We start from the raw sequence: 24,000 nt of genomic DNA on the forward strand, positions 1-24,000 counted from the left end.
TTTGTTTGCTCATATCACTCCATTTTTGGGCCAATGTATGTCTTATTAAACCCCCCTCCCTTGTTTTAATTAAACATTACAGCTTATTGATGAATGACAGGCTACTTATTGATGACTATGTTTAAAAGTGTGTGTTTGTGCCAATCTGTAGGCATTTAGTCTACCCTGTCAGTCCAGGTATTACATGAAAAAAAACTTAACAGTTTTCTAGAGTATGTAACTGGCAAAGTCATTTTAAAAGCTAACTAGGTTATAGCACAACTTTTGACTTTCTTCATTGCTCACGTTGCCGGAGACTTATTGGTTTTCTTGGGTTGTTTGTCAAGTACAGCATAGCACGAACGAGAAGAATCATTTTCACGTTTCGGTAGGGGGGCACAACCTTTGAGCAAAATGGCTGCTCTGGAGCAGCAAAGATAACCCTGCCTCGAGACCTTCCGTCTGACTGTCTGATAAGAGTGCGGGAGACGCCGTGAAGCGAGTTACATCTCTGCAAACAATGTACAACTGACCTCGCAGAACCAGAAATTAAATGCTGAAGAAAAAGCGAACGTGAGTTAGTGACGTCAGTAACTGAGGAGGGGCGCTGACCGTGGTGCTGAATGCACCTCGCTCTCTTCAGAGTTAAGTACAGGACACGAGGTACCAGCATCACTCATTTCACCGTCGCTCATGTTCACATTAATCTCAACACATCACCCGTGGAACGTGAAAGTCGCGATGCTGAATTAACGGAAGGTGTTTGGACTCGACGGGCAGGATGGATTGTGTGCGCGCGCTGGTTCTCGCCTTTCTGTCTCTCCACGCGCTCGCCGTGGCCAACGCCGACAGGAAATTCGGTGAGTTAGTTAAATGTGACGTCCCACAAAGTGTGAGAATTTCATCCGAATACGGTCGGAAAGAAGCCAACTTTACATATGTTGTCTAAGTAATTAACACGATTAACAAAACAGTAAATTGTAGAACAGCAGTTTGGCGTTCAAAACATGTTTTCCTTTTAATGCAATTTAGCTGTTTATTTATAAACGAATCCAGCTGGTCTTTCTGTTATCATTCGTAGGTTATTACATTAAAGAAATGATGTGCTTCTGCAAAAATTGGTGGTTCATATCTTTGTTTTAGGACAGTTCCCTCGGAGCCTTGTTTCCTTGAGCATGGAAGATCATTACAAGCATATAGGGTCGCCAAACAAACAGCTTCACTGACAGTGGATTACATAATTGCATTACGTTAAAGCGTCTTGGCAGGCTTCATCTTTCAAACAAACAGGCCAAGAGCGAGAGCCAGTCTCAGCTGGGAACGGCCCGATTCGAGCTGTAAACATATCAGGTCTACTGTCTGGCTCTGCTCTCCGCTAAACGAACCCGTGCGTTTGGGTTTTGATTGAGCTTTGATCATTTTAGACATGAGTGACTGCAAACTTTTGAACACTGGAGCAATCTTCAAAGACTGGGCTGGTGTGCTTGTGATATTTCCAGAATGATTGCATGGTATGTTCGTCAAGTCTTGTCATAGGCTGGACCCGTGGCACAGCGGGTTGCACGTGCTCACAGGGGCGCAGGTTCGAATTTCAGCATGTCATGAATGATCCCATATATATAGATACTGTATATTTGTTAAGGAAACTGTGGTTACAGAAGAATGGATGTCTTAGATTTTGGCAGAGGCTGGAATGAGTTGGGATGAGTGAGTTATGTGAAGCACTGATGAATAGAACGGGCAACAGTCTGTTGGAGGCTTATATGCCACTGATCTTTGAGTCTTCACTTATGTCTGTGTTTTTCCTCTTTCTGTCGCATGTGTATGTTTTGGTTTCTTTCTAGGTGTTGTATAAAAAAAGACTACACATACATGCTGTTTCTGATCGATTTTCTGATGTGTAAGCAACACAATACACAAAGGCCTAACTGTTCACAAACATTGGGATGGACACAGAACGCACTTTGCTGTATTTGTGAGACAGAAACCAGAGACAGAAAAAGAGAGTTAATCAGACTTGTCCTATGAGATATACAAATGGTCAATGTGTTAGAATCAATCACTGTTAAAATTTTTTTTTTTTTTTTTTTTTAGTCCCAATGTCCTCTTGATAGTTGAATCCATTGCCTGTGTTTCCCTCTGTACACATGCAGATGCGCATTGTTGTTTTTAATAAGTCCCACTGTGTATTATGTTTACATCACCAAGTTAACATCATATTGAAGATGGTAATTTCCCAGGATCCTCTTCTGCAGCTTATTGTGCGAATATAGATCGTAGGAGATATTGTTCACCTGAAATGTGCAGGAAGCATCAGTGATTCAAACTGGGCTCTTATAATAGAAGATGTTATTTATTGCTCAGTCAGAATCACTGAAGCTTCCTGTACGTTTGAGGTTAACAATATCTCCCATGCTCTCTTGACACACCTAGCTCAAGAAGCTTGGAGCACAGAGAAAGTGAGACTGAAATAAACAAACTGGCAACCTTTTCCTGTTATGTTTTGTTCTCTTCACTGTTCACACACCAGCCATAGATTGCAGACAACACTAAATGTTTAGATGTTGTTTCCTTAGAGTATGCTTAGAGCTATATAGGCTAAAAGTAAGTAAAAATATCCCCATTCAGCTGTACGTGGATAAATGGGCACAGTTTGAGAGAGACATGACACCCACTCATTTATCTCAGTCAGTTAGCATTACATAATAATTCCTCATTTACTTCTTTGTCAATATCAAATCCAAGGTACTCAATGACCAAAGTTCAGCCATGAAACTATGTGGTAAGGATGGGCAGATTGAGCCTAAAGTATCGATACTTCAGATACTGATGTTGTATCAAACATATTGATCCTCACACAAAAATACAGATCATTTTTTTATTTTAATTTTAAATTAGGAATATTATTATTTGGTGAACATGAACGATAATCATAAGCTTCAAAGTGAAATAAAAAGGATTAGGCTATATTAGCAAATACTTGTGCAGGATGGGAACTAATTCTTCTTCCGCTCATCTTAACTTGCATGCTGAAAGACACAAGCAGACAAGTGCCTGCACCGTCACAAGGCTCGTTCAAACAAGAGGGATCAGTGGCTTGTAGAGGTAATGATAGAAAGCTTCTGGAGTAAATTCACACAAAAATAAAAACATATCTAAAGGGGGGGGGGGGGGTGTTCATGGTTTCAACCACTTGTAGTAGTAACCATGGTTAATTGTGTGGTAACTATGGTTTAACTAAATACCATGGTTAAACTATAGCTGCTATAGTGAAACCATGGTTAATTTTGTTAGGGTAAACAAAACAGAATTCTAATAATTTCCTGTTTAGGCTCACAAATGTAAAAAAAAAAATTATAATAATAATAATAATGACTTGAATTATGACACAAAATTATATTTTAAATTACCCATTTTATCCCAAGAAATCACAAAAATTCAATTGAATAGAAGTATCGGTATTGGTGTCGGTATCAACGATATTGGACTTGAAATTATTGGTATCGGATCAAAAAGAAAATAAGTGGTATCGCCCATCCCTACTATGTTGCGCAAGCTGATATCTAGCCAGTTGGCTTGCTCACATGTGACATGTTAAGCCATTTAGCTCGCTGATTGGTCCTTTGACCTCTAATTGGGTAGCCAATCAACTTGCGTTTCTCTCTTTGTCTAACATTAAAATTGCTCAGTTTAGCAGATAAGCTGGTTTTACTGCAGCACGCTGAGAGAGTTTTTTCTCTGAAACCAACCTCCATCCCAGTTTCAACTGTCTAGATCTGCTACGGGGGGATTGTTTGTAATGTCTGTTTGTGCAGCAGCATGTCATATGTGCTCAATGCAGCATGTCTTGCATTTGTCTAAATATGCAGCAGCAGTAGCAAGTCCGCATGCTTATCTCCGTATATCTATGTATTTTCTATCAGTAGCAAGTCTCTGTACTTGCTGTGCAGCAGCAGTGTAGCAGATCTAGTCCACCACGAACAGTATCCTATCAATTTTTAATACACACAGTTGTCATATCTGAACTGAGGTCTGTTCAAGAGAAATTATTTCTTTGAGTCCTGTGAGGTTGAACATCTTTGAATTTATTAAAGCTTCTGTCAAGTAGGTTAGTAGATGAGAGATTATATGTTTAAGTGTGGACAGCCTGGCTAACTCAGGCCTACAATATAGCAATTTTAAAATTTGAATTAGTTTACACTATATATATATATATATATATATATATATATATATATATATATATATATATATATATATATATATATATTGTATATATACACTGGCGGCCAAATGTTTGGTATAATTTTGCTGTTTCGGAAGGAAATTGATACTTTAGTTCAACAAAGTGGCATTCAACTGATCAAAAGTATAGTCAGGACATTACTGATGTAAAAAACAGCACCATCACTATTTGAAAAATTTATTTTTGATCAAATCTAGACAGGCCCCATTTCCAGCAGCCATCACTCCAACACCTTATCCTTGAGTAATCATGCTAAATTACTAATTTGGTACTAGAAAATCACTTGCCATTATATCAAACACAGTTGAAAGCTATTTGGTTCGTTAAATGAAGCTTAACATTGTCTTTGTGTTTGATTTTGAGGTGCCAGAGTATTCAATAGACTGGCATATCTTAAGGTCAATATTAGGTCAAAAATGGCAAAAATGAAACAGCTTTCTCTCGAAACTCCTCAGTCAATCATTGTTTTGAGGAATGAAGGCTATACAATGCTTGAAATTGACAAAAAACTGAAGATTTCATACAAAGGTGTACACTACAGTCTTCAAAGACAAAGGACAACTGGCTCTAACAAGGATAGAAAGAGATGTGGAAGTCCCAGATACAACTAAACAAGAGGATAAGTACATCAGAGTCTCTAGTTTGAGAAACAGACGTCTCACATGTCCTCAGCTGACAGCTTCATTGAATTCTACCTGCTCAACACCAGTTTCATGTACAACAGTAAAGAGAAGACTCAGGGGTGCAGGCCTTATGGGAAGAATTGCAAAGAAAAATCCACTTTTGAAACAGAAAAACAAAAAGAAAACAGAGTGGGCAAAGAAACACAGATATTGGACAACAGATAATTGGAAAAGAATGTTATGGATCTTAACCCCACTGAGCTTTTGTGGGATCAGCTAGACTGTAAGGTGCGTGAGAAGTGTCCGACAAGACAGCCACATCTATGGCTAGTGCTACAGGAAGTGTGGGGTGAAATGTCACCTGAGTATCTGGACAAACTGACAGCTAGAATGCCAAGGATCTGCAAAGCTGTCATCGCTGCACGTGGAGGATTTTTTGATGAGAACTCTTTGAAGTAGTTTATGAAGTTCAGAATTTTTTTTTTTATTATTTTTTTTTTTTTTTAAATTGTAATAGTAATTTTTCACGTTATTAATGTCCTGACTATACACTGGGATCAGTTGAATGCCACTTTGGTGAATAAAAGTACCAATTTCTTTCCATAAGAGCAAAATCTGTACATTATTCCAAACTTTTGGCTGCCAGTGTATGTATATATATATATATATATAGTATACAGTATATCAATCATCTTCATTTAGAATAATCATGAAAATAAAAGAGGTTGAATGGTAAAGTTAATTTTCACTATTATTTCTGAATCTGAGAAATTAGCTTAATCAGCATGGTGCAACATTTTCCAGTTAATATCTGTTTCTCATAATATTTAAAGGGATAGTTCACCCAAAAATTTACTTTATTTTTTACTCACCGTTATTCCATCCCAAATGTGTATGACTTTCTTTTATCTGCTGAACACAAACAAAGTGATTTTTAGAAGAATATCTCAGCTCTGTAGGTCCATACAATGCAAGTGAATAGTGATCAGAACTCAGAAGGTCCAAATTAAGGCAAAATAATAGTAATTCATACGACTCCAGTGTTTAAATCCATGTCTTCAGGAACGATATGATAGGTGTCGGTGAGAAACAGATCAATATTTAAGTCCTTCTTTACTTTAAATCTCCACCTTTGACCAGCCCTGACCAGTAGGTGGCTAAATGTGAAATTGAAAGTCACTTCCACACCAGATGTGAAAGTGTAGATTTACAGTAAAAAAGGACTTAAATTGGATTCATGAAGCTGTGATTGTCATTGCTAATCATCTCAGAAATCTAAATCCTTTCTGAAGCACTACTTTTGTTGAATGTGCCTGTCATCCTTTCCTGTTTTTGGTAGATGAGCTTGTGTATCTGTGTGTGGTCTTGTCATCTGTCTTTGTGGGAGTGTGAGATGAGAGTGAGAGATGGAAATTGAGTCCTCCCTTCTGCTTGTGTGTAAAGACACAAGCTGTTATCTGTTAGTGTATCCCAGCATCCTTTTAGCTCCCCGCACTGTCTGACGTTCTGGCACACACAGGTAACCATAACGCAGACTGGCATCATGCCACACATACCTCATTGGGATTAATGTGTCTGTGACTGTGTGCATGTATGTCTGTGTCTACTCTTATCATTAGTCATCAGGCATTATTACCCATCTTACTGATTGAGTAAACAGTGACTTTGGATCTTGGCAAAATGCCACGCTTCTCACTCAAGATGAGCAGTTCCCTCAAATCACTCACCCATCATGTAATGCCATCTCCTTACCTCCCACCCATTGTTGTTTCATGTGTGTACTTTTTTCAGCCAGAACCTTTGAATGCTTTGCACATCAGCCTACTATAGAGTGTTTACATTACAGTTATATGTACCACACTGACCAAAATACATTTCACACTTTAAGCTAAACCATGTATGGACCAAGGCTACAGTCAAAAACTAGTTAATAGATTGTTCACCTCAGGGTCACACAGCCTCTTTTAAAGACAAATAGCTGACCTGGTCTCATAGAATCACGTTACTATACCTACATTTTTGCAAAATGATTTTTACATGGCTGATTGTACGTTTTGCGGCTGTTTCCTGGTAAAATAAACATTAGAGGTCACTACTATAAACACAATAAACACACAAATCATGAGTAAAAGGCAAATTTTAAGTTCATAAACACTCACTTTTCATCCTGTTCCTCACATAATGCTATCTTATGACATTAACACTTTTACTACAGCACATTACTATAGTGCATTACATTTTAACGTTTGCATTACATAAACAACTACATTTACAAAGTTATCTGTGCATGATCAAGTTGCGTGGTAGCTCAGCTGATGGAGCGTTGTACTAGTGAAGGATTAGAGGCTGTGTCCATAGGAGCACATAAGTCAACACGTGCAGTGGAGCCTGCAGCTGTACGGCCGTACACACTGTGTGTACCATGAGCACTCCGACTGACCTGAGAAACAGTTTCTCTCAGAAAATGTCATCAATCATGAAGTGTTTCGCATTGTTCTGTTGGCTGCTTAAAAGAACTAGCGATGCCCAATTTGTGAATGCATAATTCTTTTGAGTCTGTTCTTTACAGTGAATTGGCCAAACGGGCTTGCAAAATGGTCTAAATCGATTCGTGATTCAGTACAATTATGAGCTCTCTCACTGAATCATTTGGAACGGTTTTTCACACAGTAGTATCGGGATATTTATGAACACAGAACAAACAGCGCTTGATAAAGTGGAAATTTTCCTACAATCAACTGAAACAAAAGGCTGTTCTTTTGAGAGGAAACTTTGAGAAAATTCAGCTAGTGCTGTGTCATGTGAACAAGGGGCTGTTGAAACCAAATGTGCTTTTGCATCCGCTCGTGCTGTTTCAATTGTATTCCATGTAAACATTCGCTAGATGGATGTCTTTTGACAACTGTGTCATGGTTCAGTGTGTTTTTAGCATCTCTCATGGGATTGCTGCATTTTAGACGCCGTGTCAAGTTAAAAAGAACTGCAACTTATAAAAACACATCAAGACACCTGCATTGTGCTCTATTCATTGTGGTGTGTTTTGATTTTTAAGCGCGAGAACACATTTGTTCTGAACGGTTACTTGAAGAAATGCTTAAGCCAATAATTACATGAACACTACTCATACTCAATAGAAAACAATGCTTTTCTCAAAGTCACCAAAATTGAATGCTTTGGTGTTGTTTTTGTGTTTTCAACTTGATAGAGCATTAAGCTTAAAAAATATCTTCTGTTTTCATATCACATTTACTTTTATGTCACTAGGATTAGGTTTAAGGTTTAGGCTAGGGAAGTCCGGTTTGTTGATTTCAAACTTGACTGAGCATTACGCTTAAATTAGGGGTGTTCAATTTTGAGTTTTTTTGGAGTCGTCTCGGATTCCCGACTCCAGCCGTTCGACTCTATTTATTTTCAATCAGGATAGTTTCAAAATTCAGGGCTGTCACCAGGGATGGCCATTAGTGGGCAGTGCCTTCCCTAGTGACATAACCCCCCCCCCCAAAATTGCTTGTCAGGCATGAGTGGAAAATCAATGGAATTATAAAAATCATAGTTTAATTATGACTCGTATATAGCTTACTCAATCCACTGCTTATTGCGTCCGATTGCCACTCCGTTTTTCTGTAACTGCTGGTCAGTTTCTCCTACATGATTCCAAACACTAATGGTAGTGGGACTGGAGAAGCTTACTTTAGTCTAGATGGCTTCCATGGCAATGGAAAAATAAATCATTGCTGCTCATAACCAATTTTAAAAGGGAAAATAACAAGAAACAGTCTGGGTTGGAAATAATTTCATTGTTATATAGAAACTAGACAAACTGGGAGAATCCACTTCTCCAGCCACTGCCCCTTGCATTGATGTAATGATACACAAACTTCTGAAAGTTTTAATATCTGTCACACCCTCTCTTTCTTTTGCACACGCACATTATTTCTCACTCAAATGCACATGATGAATGAGGTGGTGTCCCACCAACCAACAGGTGCTTGTAGAGGATGTGATTGGTTCTTAAGAATTTCATTTCAGTTCATAATTTTGAGCCAATCACAATGTCCTGTTCATAAAGTTACAGAGTCGAACAAAAGAATGGATTCCTGTATCAGAGTCGACTTCGATTCTAGGATGAGTCATAGTCGAGGAATCAACTCTTTTGGAGTCGACTCCCCATCACTAGCTTAAATCTCATCTGTTTTATCTTGCATTTGCTTTTTTGACACTATCGGTTAGGTTTAAGGTTTAGTGTAGAAAGGTAGATTTTGTTGTTTAAAACTTGATAGAGCATTAACCTTTAAAACCTTGTTTGTTTGGGGAAAAATGTAACTTGCTGCACAGTGGACACTTTGGAACAGCTGCAATATGTGTAATGAATCGCATCATTTAATTTAGCAGAAATGTCACCACAGTCATGTAATATTCATGAAATTAGGCTCAAAATAGCCCATAATAGGAGTAGGATCCTCTATACAGATGTTCATGTTTGAAAGAACAAGAAGGGCAATGACTTTTCAAATATCAATGTTCACAATCAGGAACACATCAATATGTTAATTGCATTAATAACATTCAGTAGATGATACTAAAGAAACTTCCTATGGATCAAAGGGACAGACTGTGAGGTATTTCCACCATGCTTGCTTCAACAAAATTGTGTGCAAACCTCTGATTAAGTTATAAATTCTCAAATTATTTCCCAAATGACCTAGATGTGGAAGTGTTACTCACAGTTCTTTCTAAGCTTATTTTTGCAATGCATATATTGAATTCCCCATTGGCCTACATTCAACCGGGGGTACTTGCATCCAAATGCAAGCTATAGCGGAAATTTCACAAAAAAGACTAGTCTTTCAAGTGAGTTTCCTGAGATTGCAATCATTCCATAAAGTTTATTTTGCCATCCAACAATATATACATTTAGCTATGTGTAAGGAGAAATAAATTAAATGAAATACAGCACATCTTTACAAAATGCAGGCTTAATGATGATTTCCTTATGAATAGCTACAAATTCTAACCAGAACAGACTAACCAGAAATAATGCTATGCAACTGCTATGACCTAAAGTCCTTAATACATATTTTCCAATGTATTTCTATTGTTACTCGAAAACGAATTCCACGCGTCCCACCTTGAGAATCTCCGCAAATTCGTTGTAGGCTAAAAATCATTACGTTCACCTCTTCTCTACTGAAATCAGAAATTAGCCACCGATGACAGCATCATGATCTTTCCTTTCTGAGTGAAAAGGTCTTTTAAATCATATTTTGGGTGGCCTTTGGACAACAATTCCCTTTTAGCTCTGAAATTAACATCGCCTCTTTTCCCTCGTAACGAAGACGAGCAGTTAATAGGCTATTTGCCGTTTTATTTGAATATTATTTTGTCTCCCCTTCTGTTAAAATAGAATAACATAAAATTTATAAACGAACATAAACTAAAAATCAGGAAAATCAAAGACAAAGAGGATTGATACTTTGTACATTTTAGGCTAAATATAGCCTTATAAACAAAGAGCCTTTAATTTACTTACATGACTTCTGCTGGTGTGAACTTCGCTGCTACAGAGTGATAAAGAGCTCAAGTTCAAACGCTCAATGATTTCTTTCTTGTTTTTAGGGGTAAGAAACTGCATGTTAGTGTATGAAGACTGTATGCACACGGGGCACATCTTATTTTGTGATTTGATTATATTTGATTATCTTTTGATTATCCCTTTTTCCTGTATGGTGCTATTATCATCCGTTCTCTTTTTTTTTTTGTTTTTTTTTTTTGCTTAAAGAGACTTTTTCATGGGCAGACTGTTAATTCGAAGCAGGGTAGTTTTATAATTGAAGGGACTGTCTGAAACGTGGTCGAAGTGGGGGGGTACAGTGGTCAAAGTGGGGGGTGGGTTGGGGGTGTGCACGGCCCCTCATAGCGCCGACACTGTGTTCTGCGCTCATGTCTAAGCATGTGAATTGACTTGGCTAATTAGAATGGCAGTTTTCTCTCTCACATTCCCCTCATTCAGCTGCATGTTGAGTGTATCTCCTTTCCATTTCATCTCTCCCTCGTGTTTTGAGTGCCTGTCGTGTGTGTGCACTGTGCAGGCATTTTCTCTGTTTCCCCCAGAGAAATAGCCCTCAATCACCTCAATATTAAAGGAAAATCTCTCTGTCTCCTCTTTCTCTTTTACAACTCCTCCATTTCTTTGTCTTCTCCCTGTGTCTCGTGTACATCTAAATCATTCAGCAGGACAGAGGGAAAGGTCATTTTGTCTATTCTTGACTCCCAGAATCCCACCATGTCTCTCGCATCTTTAATTCATATTGATAGGTTGATGTCTGGAGCCCCCTGATAATTGCTTTCAACTGGACCCACCAGAAAGGGCCTTTCCTCACCTGACTTTTGGATCAAATGTAATGTTTTTATATTTATCAGGCCTTTCTGATGAAAGGAGCAGTGCATAAGTTGTCCCCTTTAATTATCTCCAACTGCAAAACAAGTTAATGAGTAGTGACAACATTTGGGGCTTAGGATATATTTGATGTTTAGCAGGATCAATAAAAGACTAGTGGTGGTCTGTGTAAATGCCCATAAACAGGGATTTAGTCAATGATAACTGCTGTAGAGAAGTTTGCTTGACAGGTGTAAATAAACTCAGCAAAAAAAGAAACGTCCTCTCACTTTCAATTGACTTGAAACTGACCGGTGATGTCTGGTAAGGACCTGCCTTACAACAGGCCTACAAGCCCTCAGTCCAGCCTCTCTCAGCCTATTGTGGACAGTCTGAGCACTGATGGAGGGATTGTACCGATGTACCGATCCTGTGCAGGTGTTGCTACACGTGGTCAGCCACTGCGAGGACAATCAGCTGTCCTTCCTGTCTCCCTGTAGCTCTGTCTTAGGCGTCTCACAGTACGGACATTGCAATTTATTGCCCTGGCCACATCTGCAGTCCTCATGCCTCCAAGCAGCATGCCTAAGGCACGTTCACGCAGATGAGCAGGGACCCTGGACATCTATTTTTTGGTGTTTTTCAGAGTCAGTAGAAAGGTCTCTTTAGTGTCCTAAGTTTTCATATCTGTGACCTTAATTGCCTACCATCTGTAAGCTGTTAGTGTCTCAACAACCATTACACAGGTACATGTTCATTAATTGTTTATGGTTCATAGAACAAGCATGGAAAACATTGTTTAAACCCTTTAAAATAAAGATCTATAAAGTTAAATTGGATTTTTACAAAATTATCTTTAAAATACAGTGTCAATACAAAGAAACATTTCTTTTTTTGCTGAGTTTATATGGAGGGTAACACTTTAGAATACTGTTTCATACTTAATAGGTACTTATGCAGGAACTAGTGCAGGTCAAATGAGTAGTACTACATTCACAATTTAGTAACTAATATTAACTACTAAGGAAACATAATGAACTAATCAGTAAGTAATATCGAAATGATGATGGTATAGATCACTATTAGCTAATAAGTAATAACTGAATTTTCTTTGCCTCATTGAGAACTAACTATTGCTAAACTGTTATTAAATGTTTTTATTGATTCCATCCACAAGACAAACACAACATAAAATATGGAATCAATTGTATACATTAAACCCCTCCCCCAGAACATCCCTCCCCCACCCCCCACCCGACACAAACACGCACTACAGTGGTCACTTACAATTAGAACATAAAAAAAATAAATAAAAAAAAACATTAAAAAAAATATACGTTCAAAAAACAGGAATGCACATACACATCAAACTAAAATCCCTCTCCACTACCCCTCCCCGCGAACCCTCCAAAAAAGCCAGATATCCACCCCACTTCCTCTCAAACAAATCCCATTTGCCAGCCTTCTAAAAATCACCTCCTCTAATGCTGCCACCTCGTCCATCTCCCTGCACCACTTCCGAAACGAGGGTACCCCAGCCGTCTTTCACCCCCTAAGGATAATTTGTCTGCCAACCATAACTCTGGCTAGGACCCACATTTTTAAGTGACTATCCCCAAAATTAATGAGTACATCACACGTAAAGCTCTGAACCCTCAACCAAAATTCTTGGATCTTAACACATCCCCAAAAAAGATGGGTTGTGTCCACGTATTCTGATTGGCATCACCAGCAGGTGGGTGTGTCTTTAAGACCAAGCCTATACAATCTAGAGGGGGTCCAATAGAATTGATGCAAAATCTTAAATTGCCTCAGATGCACACTTGAATCTCTAGATGTAGACTTGACATTTTTTAGAATCCTAGCCCACACTCCCTCCTCCAATACCAAGTTTAAATCTTTCTCCCGTAATCTCTTGAGAGAAGTTGAAGCTCCATCCCTCAGAGTCTGAATTAACAGAGAGTAATGCATTGATGCCTCATGACCTTTTCCAAAAGCAGTAATCACCACTTCTAGAGTATCTGTCGCTTTAGTGGGGTGTATACTACTCCCAGAAATAGTACAGAGCAGGTGCCGTAGCTGTAAATACCTAAAGAACTGAGATCTGGGAATCCTGAAATGTTGAACCATATTTTCAAAAGATCTCAACACTCCACTCTCATATAGGTTACCGAGTGTATTAACCTCCCTTACAATCCACTCTGACCAGCAGAAAGGGGACTTATTATTACGTAATTTTGGGTTCAGCCATATGCTCGAGGCAACATTTAAATGAATGTCTGAATTAAATACTCTGGACACTTTTGTCCATACCGCGTGCAAATGCGAGATAAAGGGATGTGACTTAACTTCTTCGGTTTGTTTAATAGAAAGGCTTTGCAATGGCAAAATTGGGGCAAGAACTTCCTATTCAATACAAAACCCGGAGAGGAAGGGGGGATGTACATCATGCCAGGGGCTCCCCGGCCTGAGGCAACGCCGGGAGGAGTGTAGAGCCGAGGAGGGTGGGGCCGGGCTGGAATAACACACGCCCGGTCCCCAATCAGCCTGATGGGGCGCGCGAGGGATAAAGGCGGCCGGGGCCAACAGTTCGAGAGAGAGAGAATTACAGGCAGCTGCCCTGCATGTGTTTATGTTTGTGTGTTTTTGTTTAAGTTTATTATTAAACTATTATTTAAGTTGTCAAGCTGGTTCTCGCCTCCTCCTTTCCCTATAACCCCCTTACAGAAAGACTTTGCTATGCTATCAAACTGCTTGAAATAAGAGAGGGGGACTTTTACAGGGAGAGACTGTAGCAGGTAGTTGAATTTTGGAATACAATTCATTTTAATAACATTAACATTCCAAATCATAGATAAATGTAATGAAGCCCACCTGCCCACATAGCTCGAAAACCTTTTTATTAAGGGGTAAAAATTAACTAAATCACACAAATTTGCTAGGAATAAAATGCCCAAATATTTAATGCCCTGTTTGGGCCACTGGAAGGTGCCCGGCTGAAAAGCCGTTACTGGGCAGTACGCTGTCAGAGCCAAAGCTTCGGATATAGACTAATTGACTCTGTATCCTGAGGAAATTATTAAAGGAATTAATAATTCTGTGGAGGCAAGGCATAGATCTAGTGGGGTCGGAGACGAATAATAAAATATCATCTATGTAAAGCAAAAGCTTATGCTTCCTTTCTTATCATGGCTGCCAATGGTTCCAGGGCAAAACAGAAAAATAATGGGTAAAGAGGGCAACCCTGCCGGTGCCCCTGTCCAGAGTAAAATAATCTACTGCTACCGGGTGTCTATAAAGTAACTTAATCCATCCAATAAAAGTATTCCCGAACCCATATATTTCCAAAATCTTAAAAAGAAAATCCCATTCTATCAGATCAAACACCTTTTCGGCATCAAGTGAGATGGCTCAGAGTCTGATCATTTGCCACTGACCACATAATATTGATGAGCCGCCTGATGTTATCAGAAGAGCTGTGGCCCCGAATAAACCCCACCTGATCTATATGGATAAGAGATGTCATAACTTTACTTAAACAGTTAGCCAAAATTTTTGATAATATTTTTACATCTAGCTGGATCTGGGATACTGGACAGTAATTCTTACACTCGCTTGGATCTTTGTCCTTTTTAAGAATCAGACTGATCAAGGCTTGTGTCATGGTTGGCGGAAGCTTTCCATTCTTTAATGTATAAACATATAAACTTCTAAGTATATATATATAGGGTTGGGGAGTAAGGGAATACATGTAACGGGATTACGTATTTAAAATACAAAATATAAGTAACTGTATTCCACTACATTTACAATTTAAATTATTGGTAATTAGAATACAGTTACATTCAAAAAGTATTTTGATTACTGAAGAGATTTCTTTGCATTTTATTGTCATTTGTTTCATTTAATATTTAGTCCTTTAAGATGGAAAACATTTACACATATAAATGATGCGATCCAAAGTGCATTTGAACAGCGGTGAAACACTTTCTTATGATGTGTTACATTCATACGAGCAGACAGAGAAGTTTGAGGTAAGTTTGGAGCAGAAGAAATAGAAATAAACCTTGTGTAAATTGTCAGATTTACACTTAGCTTAAATGCTATTTCTAGCCATTTTACATGCACACGTTACCAGGCACGATCAAAATTTTATATGAGCTATTATGCCACCTGCAGCTGGACAAGCTTCCAAAGTTAGATGTGCTCCAACAGTGGCCACATTCAAGTCCAAACTGAAAGCACATCTGTTTAGCTATGCATTTACTGACTTAACACTGTGCTGCACTCACTGATTGCACTGTATCATTTTATATCTGTATTCTTTTCCTTTTTAAAATTCAATTACATAATTTTAAATCATTTTTTTATTACTTTTTATTCTCATTTCGTGTTCTTAATTGGTTTATGTATCTTGCATTTTCTTTATATAAAGCACTTGAATTACCATTATGTATGAAGTGTGCTATATAAATAAAATAGTCTTGCCTGCCTTTAAGCTAAATCATTTTGCAAGGGTTTTGCAGGTGAGTTGAGTTGTGACTTTTTTTCCTATCTGAGAATCCAAAAAATGGTTGGTTTATTTAAATTGTTTATGCCTTAACCTTGACTGAGGTGGCTTTTTAATGAGACCCAGTGAGCACAAAACTCTCACATTCAAGATGCACTATTAATTTACACTCAGGTCATATACCATGTCTGTGTGGTGGACTATGCACTGAAAACAAAACTGCTTCTTTTCCATTCCACTCTCATTTTCATTCTCTTAGTCCAACCCAACCATCCCCTTCTCTCTCTTTTTTATCATGCTTCTTTGCTTTGCCTGGCAAAAGCCCATTTAGCAAGGTACAGCAAGGGGAATTGTGAATCTGAAAACATGCCAGCTTAAGGTTGAAAAGAGGAAGAGAGTGCCCTTGTCATATAATAGGATTGATGGTAATGGGAAAAGATCTTAATTAAATGTCTCTTATGAATGTTACATACCTAAACTGTCACCCATCTGTTGCCAAATGAGATGGAAGAAACACAACAAAAACAGATTCCTTAGTGCCATTTAAAAAAAAAAAAAAGTGGAGGCCTAAAGCTACTCAAGTATAGAATAATTTGCAGTGCAAATCAGTCCACAATGACATTTTAGTTCAATTCAGAGCTATTTTTAAATCAAAATTTGATTTAAGAATGAGTGTTATACAACAGTTAGTTTCTGTCCTCTTATTTGATTGGACAAGTAGTGCTGATATTTCATATAACAGTATTTGGACACTTTACAATTTGTGTCATTCCTCTAGTCCATGTTCTTTGCCTGACAGCTGTGCATTGCTCAGTGATACAAAATGGTTTGGTTTCTTTTGGATCTATTTTCACTGTTGGAGCAAAAATAAACCTAATGGCAGGCCATGTTGTGTCTAAAATGTAATTGAATCTATATTAAATTCTTATGTTGAATAAAAGCAACATAACACAGTCATGTTGTCGCTCTTGTGATATTGCTTAATTATAGATATTACAGAGTTTAAAACAGATGTTTATGACCATTTTAGAAGTTTAGAAAAACTCAGAAAATAGGGCAGCTGAGAAAATGTAGTTGAGAATATCTGTGATCTCTACATTCAAGAACAAGGACCAGATATTCAGGGCAGTGATTCTCTCTGCACCATGGGAAATAGGGAAGATATGAGTGTCAGAGGTCAGGTAATTTCATTGTCTGTATTTGAAATGCATCAGATGCACACACACACACACACACACACACACACACATTAAAAACCACATTTACAGCAATATTATTTTCGATTGATACTGCAGTAGCTGCTGAAATGTAATCTTATGCTCTGGCATAAAATTGGGGTGCTTTCACATTAGCAGTTTTGGTGCGCACCCGGTTTTGTTTGATGTCAAAGTTTGGTTCCTTTGGATGGTGTGAATGCTGTTTTCCAAAATTAGGTACGCACCCACAATCGTCCTAAATCGTGGAAGTGAACCGCTGTTGATGCCGTATAATTTGTGCCTTTGCATGCTTCGCAATTGTTATGGTATAATGCATTTCTCATACCTTCTTGTCTTTCAGATAAATCACCTTCAAAGAACAGCTCACATTCTTCAAATCTTTGCACATTCAGTGCATCTGTGGCAGACAAATGCAATTGTCTTTTTGTGCATGTAAAGTTTTGGGGGTTAATCCAAAGAGACAAACTTCACTTAACAGAGGGAAGCTGACGTCTTCTTGAGTTGTTACCTAGTTACAGTGGTAAACAGATGCCACAGTAGTCACGTTAACGACACAATTGTACCGTGGTTCAAACCCAAATAATATGATGTGAACAGAGACCTGAGGGGGCAGGGTGAGGGGAGAGAAAACAAACCTGGGTTTGGACTAAGCAATCGAACCAAGTGTGAAAGCACCCTTAGAGGCTGGAAGTTTATTCTGAAGCAGAGTACGGTTCGCATGAAAAATTGGTAATATGAAAGCTGTTTTTCAGACCAGGGAGTGGACCATGGTACTGAACAGATTACCTGTAAGAGGTGGTATATGTTCGGTTGCAATGGAATTGTAGTACGGTTCACATGAGTGAGAATGCAACCTGTGCTATGGTCTGAACAGGAAGTAAGATAATTAAATTAGAAAATAAAATAAAATTGTTCAGGAAATAAAATAACTAATGCTTGTGATTATGCTATTTTGAGCATGAAGACATCATCAGTTGCACAAAAAACATGCACACAAGTGCACCATTAGTGGCAGGGGAATGTAAGCAGGACTGCAAATGCATTGCAACAAGCAAATGCATTGCTCGGAACCAGCTGTTGTTCACTCTGGTGCACATAATGGCACATAAATAATAAAAACACACCAATATATAAATATATTTTATTTGGATATAGTGACGTTGTGGACTCCTTCATGTGCAATGTGCGGATTTGTGATGATGCTAGATGGTCAGAAATGTGCAGAAGTTCAACAGAATCATAACTGAATCTGAAACCAGACAAATGCTACAGGGGGCTTGGAACAATCGCACACGAATTCAGACCGCAGCAAACGTACCCAGTATGAAAAGCACCTCAACTGAAGAAAATCATGTGAAGAAATGTAACAAACAAAACAAACTTTTACAATGTTTTCATTGAACATGCAAATGAAAACGGGTACTCACCGGTACACGAACCTGCACTTCTCTAATTTAGTCAACAGTGTACCGGCAGTTTTTCTTGTGTACCACCACTTCTCAGAGTCTCCCGGTACGATATGATTTCTTTGTTTAATGTAATACAGTGTATGATTTGATGCGGCCTGCCAATTTATCTGACCCTCCGACAGATTTTTATAAAACTGCATCACAGTCTAAACATCCCATTGCTCACTGCACAAAACTCAGAAGACTTTACGGAGTGGTTCGACGCTCCTGTCGTCAATACCGCCTTTAGCTTTGATTATGGCGTGCATTCGTCGTGGCATTATTTCGACAGCCTTATGCAATGTCACAACATTTATGTCCGTCCAGAGTTGCATTAATGTTTGGCCGAGATCTTGTATTGACAATGGAAGAGTCGAACCACTCCATGAAGTCATCTCCAGCACATCCCAAAGACTTTCAGTGGGGTTAAGGTAAGGACTCTGTGGTGGCCAATTCATGTGTGAAAATTATTCCTTATGCTCTCTGAACCACTCTTTCACAATTTGAGCCCAATGAATCTTGGCATTGTTGTCCTGGAATATTGCCATGCCATTAGGGAAGAATAAAATCCATTGATGGGATAACGTGGTCATTCAGTACATTCAGGTACTCAGCTGACTTCATTTTATTGCTGCATAGTGTTGCTGAGCCTAGGCCTGACCAATTGAAGCCAGGCAGTATATTAAACAAATTTTGTGATAATATTTGGGATTACACATAAAATAATGAAAGTAGGTAATGCAGTATGCCATACAAATACAAATATACAATGACATGAAATTATTATTATTTTCTTTTTTTTTAACACGATAAGTTGAAACACCAATAATACTTTCCAATGATGTCCATGTTGTCACCACACTTAACACTGTTGTTAGTTATTTAGTTCCCCATTCTTTGACAACTGTTTGTACAAATATATAATGTTGGTTTGTTGGAGTTTTATTATGGATATTCTGAATTATATTATTTTGCACACAGTTCCACATTGATGTTAACAACATTGCATTGGACATTACATTAGACATTTCCATCTCTAGAGCTCTATCTCTAGACTATGGGTTCTTTTTTGAAAGTTTTTATGTGAAGATGTCAAATTCATACATATGCCATTGTTTTACTCTTATGGAGTTTAATAAAATCCATAATTATTTAGTTGTTCCTTTGATTTACATCAGTATTCAAATTGTCTACAAAAATAACATGCCAAAATGGATTAAACAAGCCAAATAATTAGTAAATAGAGTCCCTATACCCTACATGGATCATAGTAAATTAATAATTCAGAATTCATGTCACTTGGCACTGGCTATTTTTAACTGCACCACAACCCATTTTCACACCACCTATAGTTAAGCCAGTAGAATTAGTTTTGCATGAAGTGCAAGAATTTAGCACCAGGGTCATGCATATAACATTATTTACCACATAAAGCATTAGATATTCATAAATTTTTTTTTTTTTTTTTTTTTTTTTAACTCCCAACCTGAATTAAACACTGATTCATACCATCATGGTTCAGTGTGCAGTTCTGCAATGGTTTAATCTTCATTGAAGGGGGCTTCATACGCACTGCTGTTGTTGTTCATCCTCACAGATTGAACCTCTGGGGAAATGAGCTACATTGTGAATTGTTGGTTAAAATGGATTCTTAATAAAGATTTCATTTAATCCTTTTAATCAACCTCAGGAGACAACAAGCACAGGCTTCAGTCAAAGCACCCTGCTGTGGGAGGGGGCGAAGAGTCAAATGTGGGGGCAAAGAGTCAAATGTGCTCAGCACCTGGTGTGCTTCCTGTGGTTTGGAGTTAGAATGGAATTTTCATCACACGTAAGCACAAAATCGAATCTGTACATAGAGTGTTGGTGGCTGTGCTTGCTAGTCAAAAATAGGTATTAGAAAGAGAAGATAATTTTGGAATTAGTTAAAAATATGTTTGCTTATGTCTGTAATGTGACACTCTGCTCTTGGCAAACGTCAAGTCAAGTCAAGTCATTTTTATTTTTATAGCACCCTTCACAACACACATTGTTTCAAAGCAGCTTTACAGAAAATCTTGCATTAACAGAAAATGAAATCATTGTGTAGTTTGATAAAATACGATTGTGAATTGTGTCTAAAAATAAGTAATTAAATAATAATTGAATTTATAACCCCAGTGAGCAAGCCAAAGGTGACTGTGGCAAGGAACACAAAACTCCATAAGATGTTGGTTAATGAAGAAAAATAAACTTGGGAGAAACTGTGAGGCCAGATCCCTTCTGGCAAACATCATGAATATAATGCCAATATTACTTAATTATATATAACGCAAGTCATGGTTTAAAATGATTAAACTAAGTAAGTGTTAAGGGTCAGTGTTTAAACAAAGATTTTGTAAGAACTATAAGATTAATTAATCCATTAACTGGCTGTATCACTCTACTCTCTCCTCTCCACCAATAGCTTGTGTGTGGTGAGAGTACTGGCGCACTATGGCTGCCGTTGCATCATTCAGGTGGATTCTGCACACTGGTGGTGGTTGAGGAGAGTCCCCCTATACTATGTAAAGTGCTTTGAGTGTCTAGAAAAGTGCTATATAAATGTAAGGAATTATTATTATTATTAATGACTAATGTCTTTAAAGTTAATCCTGGATTAACTGCAGAAGTTCACATAGATGCATTGTCCTTTGTTAGTTGGCTGATGAAAGGTTTTGTTGGCAATTAATTGATAGTCTATGTATTCCATTATAAAAGTGTAGTCCATCATTAGACCGAGGTGATGCAGGCAGAGATCAGTGAGGTGCATCGCAGTTCAACTGACCGGTCATTTCGGTGAGGTCTATCCTAAGACCAAGGTTAGGATAGGATGTATCCCATGTCTTATTGGAGTTGGCATCAGTTCATCTGCTGAAGTCCATTGTAATAGACTGAAGTGATGTTTGGCTGGCACCGGCTGCATTTAGTCATCATCACTCAGAGACACGTAGCAGTGGAGTCCAACACAAAGCAGGAATGGAGCTGGATCCAGCCAGTTCTGGTGACCTCAGGATAGGAGCCCCGAGGTTGAGACAGGGATACAAATAGAATAATATTAGCATAGATGGCATTCAATTTATTGCAGAGTTATAGATCATGATCAAATGTTTCTGGTTTCTGGTTCCAGCAGACCTAACTAAAGCAGCCTAATTGTGAGCTGAAGGATAAATTAGGTGTATGCTTGGCTAAACAGATGAGTCTTTAGTCTAGACTTAAACTGAGTGAGTGTGTCTGCATCACGAACAGTGTTAGGGAGACTATTCCATAGTTTAGGAGCCAAATCTACCTCCTTTTGTGGATTTTGATATTCTAGGAACAATTAACAGGCCAGAATTTTGCGATCGTAATGAACGTGATGGAATATAGTATGGTAGAAGGTCTCTTACTGTAAGTACTGCGGAGATAGACCACTCAAAGCATTGTACGTAGTTAACAGAATTTTACAATTAATATGAAATTTAACAGGTAGCCAATGTAACAGTGATAAAATGGGGCTAATATGATCATATTTCTTGGTTCTACTCAGCACTCTGGCTACTGCATTTTGAACCAATTGAAGTTTATTAATTGAACTTGCAGGACATCCTCCCAGTAATGCATTACGATAATCTAGTCTTGAGGTCATGAACGCATGAATTAGTTTTTCGGCATCAGCAACAGAGAGCATGTGTTGTAATTTAGCAATATTTCTTAGGCGGAAGAATGCTGTTCTACAAACATTGATAATTTTATTTTCAAAGGACAGATCGATATCAAATATAAGTTCTTAGCTGTTGAAGACGATGCAACAGTACATCCATCGAGAGTCAAATTATATTTTAGCGGCTTGTTTTTAGAGGTTTTTGGTCCAATAATTAGTACCTCTGATTTGAGTATTGAGTAGAAGGAAATTTATGGTCATCCAATCTTTGATTTCATTGATACACTCTGCTAATTTGGAGAATTATAAAATTTCATCAGGTTGTGAAGAAATATAAAGTTGGGTAGCATCGGCATAACAGTGAAAACATTCCACGATTCCTGATAATATCTCCCAGGGGGAAGCATATACAAAGAGAAAAGCAGAGGCCCTAAAACTGATCCCTGTGGCACTCCATAATTTTGTTTGGTTTGACAATTCCTCATTTACATAGACAAAGTCTAGGTTTAGCGGTCTGCTAAATAGGACCTAAGCCATGCTAATGCAAGTCCACAAATGCCAACATAATTCTCTAGCCTATTCAAGAGAATGTTGTGATCTATCGTGTCGAAGGCAGCATTAAGATCTAAAAGCACTAGAAGTGAAATGCAGCCGCTGTCAGATGATAAAAGCAAGTAATTTGTAACTCTGATAAGTGCAGTCTCTGTACTGTGATGGGGCCTAAATCCTGACTGAAATTGTTCATATATACTATTTCTCTGTAGATATGAACATAGTTGGGAGGACACTACCTTTTCTAGCATTTTCGACATAAACAGGAGATTTGAAATTGGTCTATTACTAGCCATTTCTCCAGGATCAAGTTGTGGCTTCTTAATAAGCGGTTTGATAACTGCCATTTTAAAGTTTCTTGGGACATTTCCTAAGGATAGCGAGGAGTTAATAATATTAAGAAAAGGTTTTGAGATTACAGGGAATACCTCATTTAAGTGCTTAGTTGGTATTGGATCTAACATACATGTTGTGGCTTTTGATGTTTCGATAAGTTTTGTTAGCTCTTCATGACCTCTGACAGCGAAGGATTGAAGTTACACATGAGGAAAATTATGAGACACTGTTTCCTGAGGTACTGTGACAGATGATTGCATAATTCCAATTTTACTTCTGATTATTTCAATTTTATCAGTAAAGAAATTCATGAAGTCATTACTATTGTGCTGTGACAGAATATCTGGTCCAGTTGAGGCTTTATTCCTAACCAATTTTGCCACAGTACTGAATAAACACCTCTAATTTTGTATTCTTCCACTTGCACTCAATTTTCCAAGCTGCTGTTTTGAGAGGATGAGTGTGATCATTGTACCATGGTGCGGGGCTTTTTTCTTAAATTTTCTTTAATCGAAGGGGGACGACACTATCAAGAGTGCTAGAGAAGACTGTATTTATATTTTCTGTTATTTCATCAAGTTCTTTTAGACTTTGGGGCTTACTGAGTATATGAGATAGATCTGGAAGATTATTAGTGAAGCTGTCTTTAGTGGTCATAACATTAGCTTAAGAGATGAGGTAAAGATCTGAGATGTCATCGCTCTGCGAAAGAATTTCTATAGTATCAACATCAACTCCATATGACAGAATTCAATCTAGCATATGATTATGGTGATGAGTTGGTCCTGTCACATTTTGTCTGACTCCAAGAGAGTTGAGAATATTGGAGGCCTGGGAGGTGGCCACAGGACAGGGACTGGGTCAGGAGGCCTGGGAGGCGGCCACAGGGCCAGAACTGGGTCAGAAGGTCTGGGAGGCGGCCACAGGGCCAGGACTGGGTCAGGCGGTAGAGCCGTCGGAGGAGTGGACGGAACTGCTGTAAGAGGAGTCTCTGGGAGAGCGGAAGGAACTGCTGGAGGAGGAGTCTCTGGGAGAGCGGACGGAACCGCTGG

At 38.3% G+C, this 24,000-nt stretch overlaps 1 protein-coding gene across 1 annotated transcript in view; it reads left to right on the forward strand.

Annotated features, from left to right (window-relative positions):
* Nucleotides 1-703: 703 nt before the first annotated feature.
* Nucleotides 704-24,000, forward strand: part of LOC127442826 (receptor-type tyrosine-protein phosphatase N2-like) — a 280,031-nt gene continuing 256,734 nt past the window's right edge. Inside the window, exon 1 of the mRNA XM_051701041.1 lies at nt 704-839. Within this exon, the coding sequence (XP_051557001.1) occupies nt 761-839 (79 nt within the window). The 5' untranslated portion in view covers nt 704-760. The remainder of the gene's footprint in view (nt 840-24,000) is intronic.

This window comes from Myxocyprinus asiaticus, chromosome 1 (assembly GCF_019703515.2).
Source record: "Myxocyprinus asiaticus isolate MX2 ecotype Aquarium Trade chromosome 1, UBuf_Myxa_2, whole genome shotgun sequence".
NCBI classification, from domain to species: Eukaryota; Metazoa; Chordata; class Actinopteri; order Cypriniformes; family Catostomidae; genus Myxocyprinus; species Myxocyprinus asiaticus.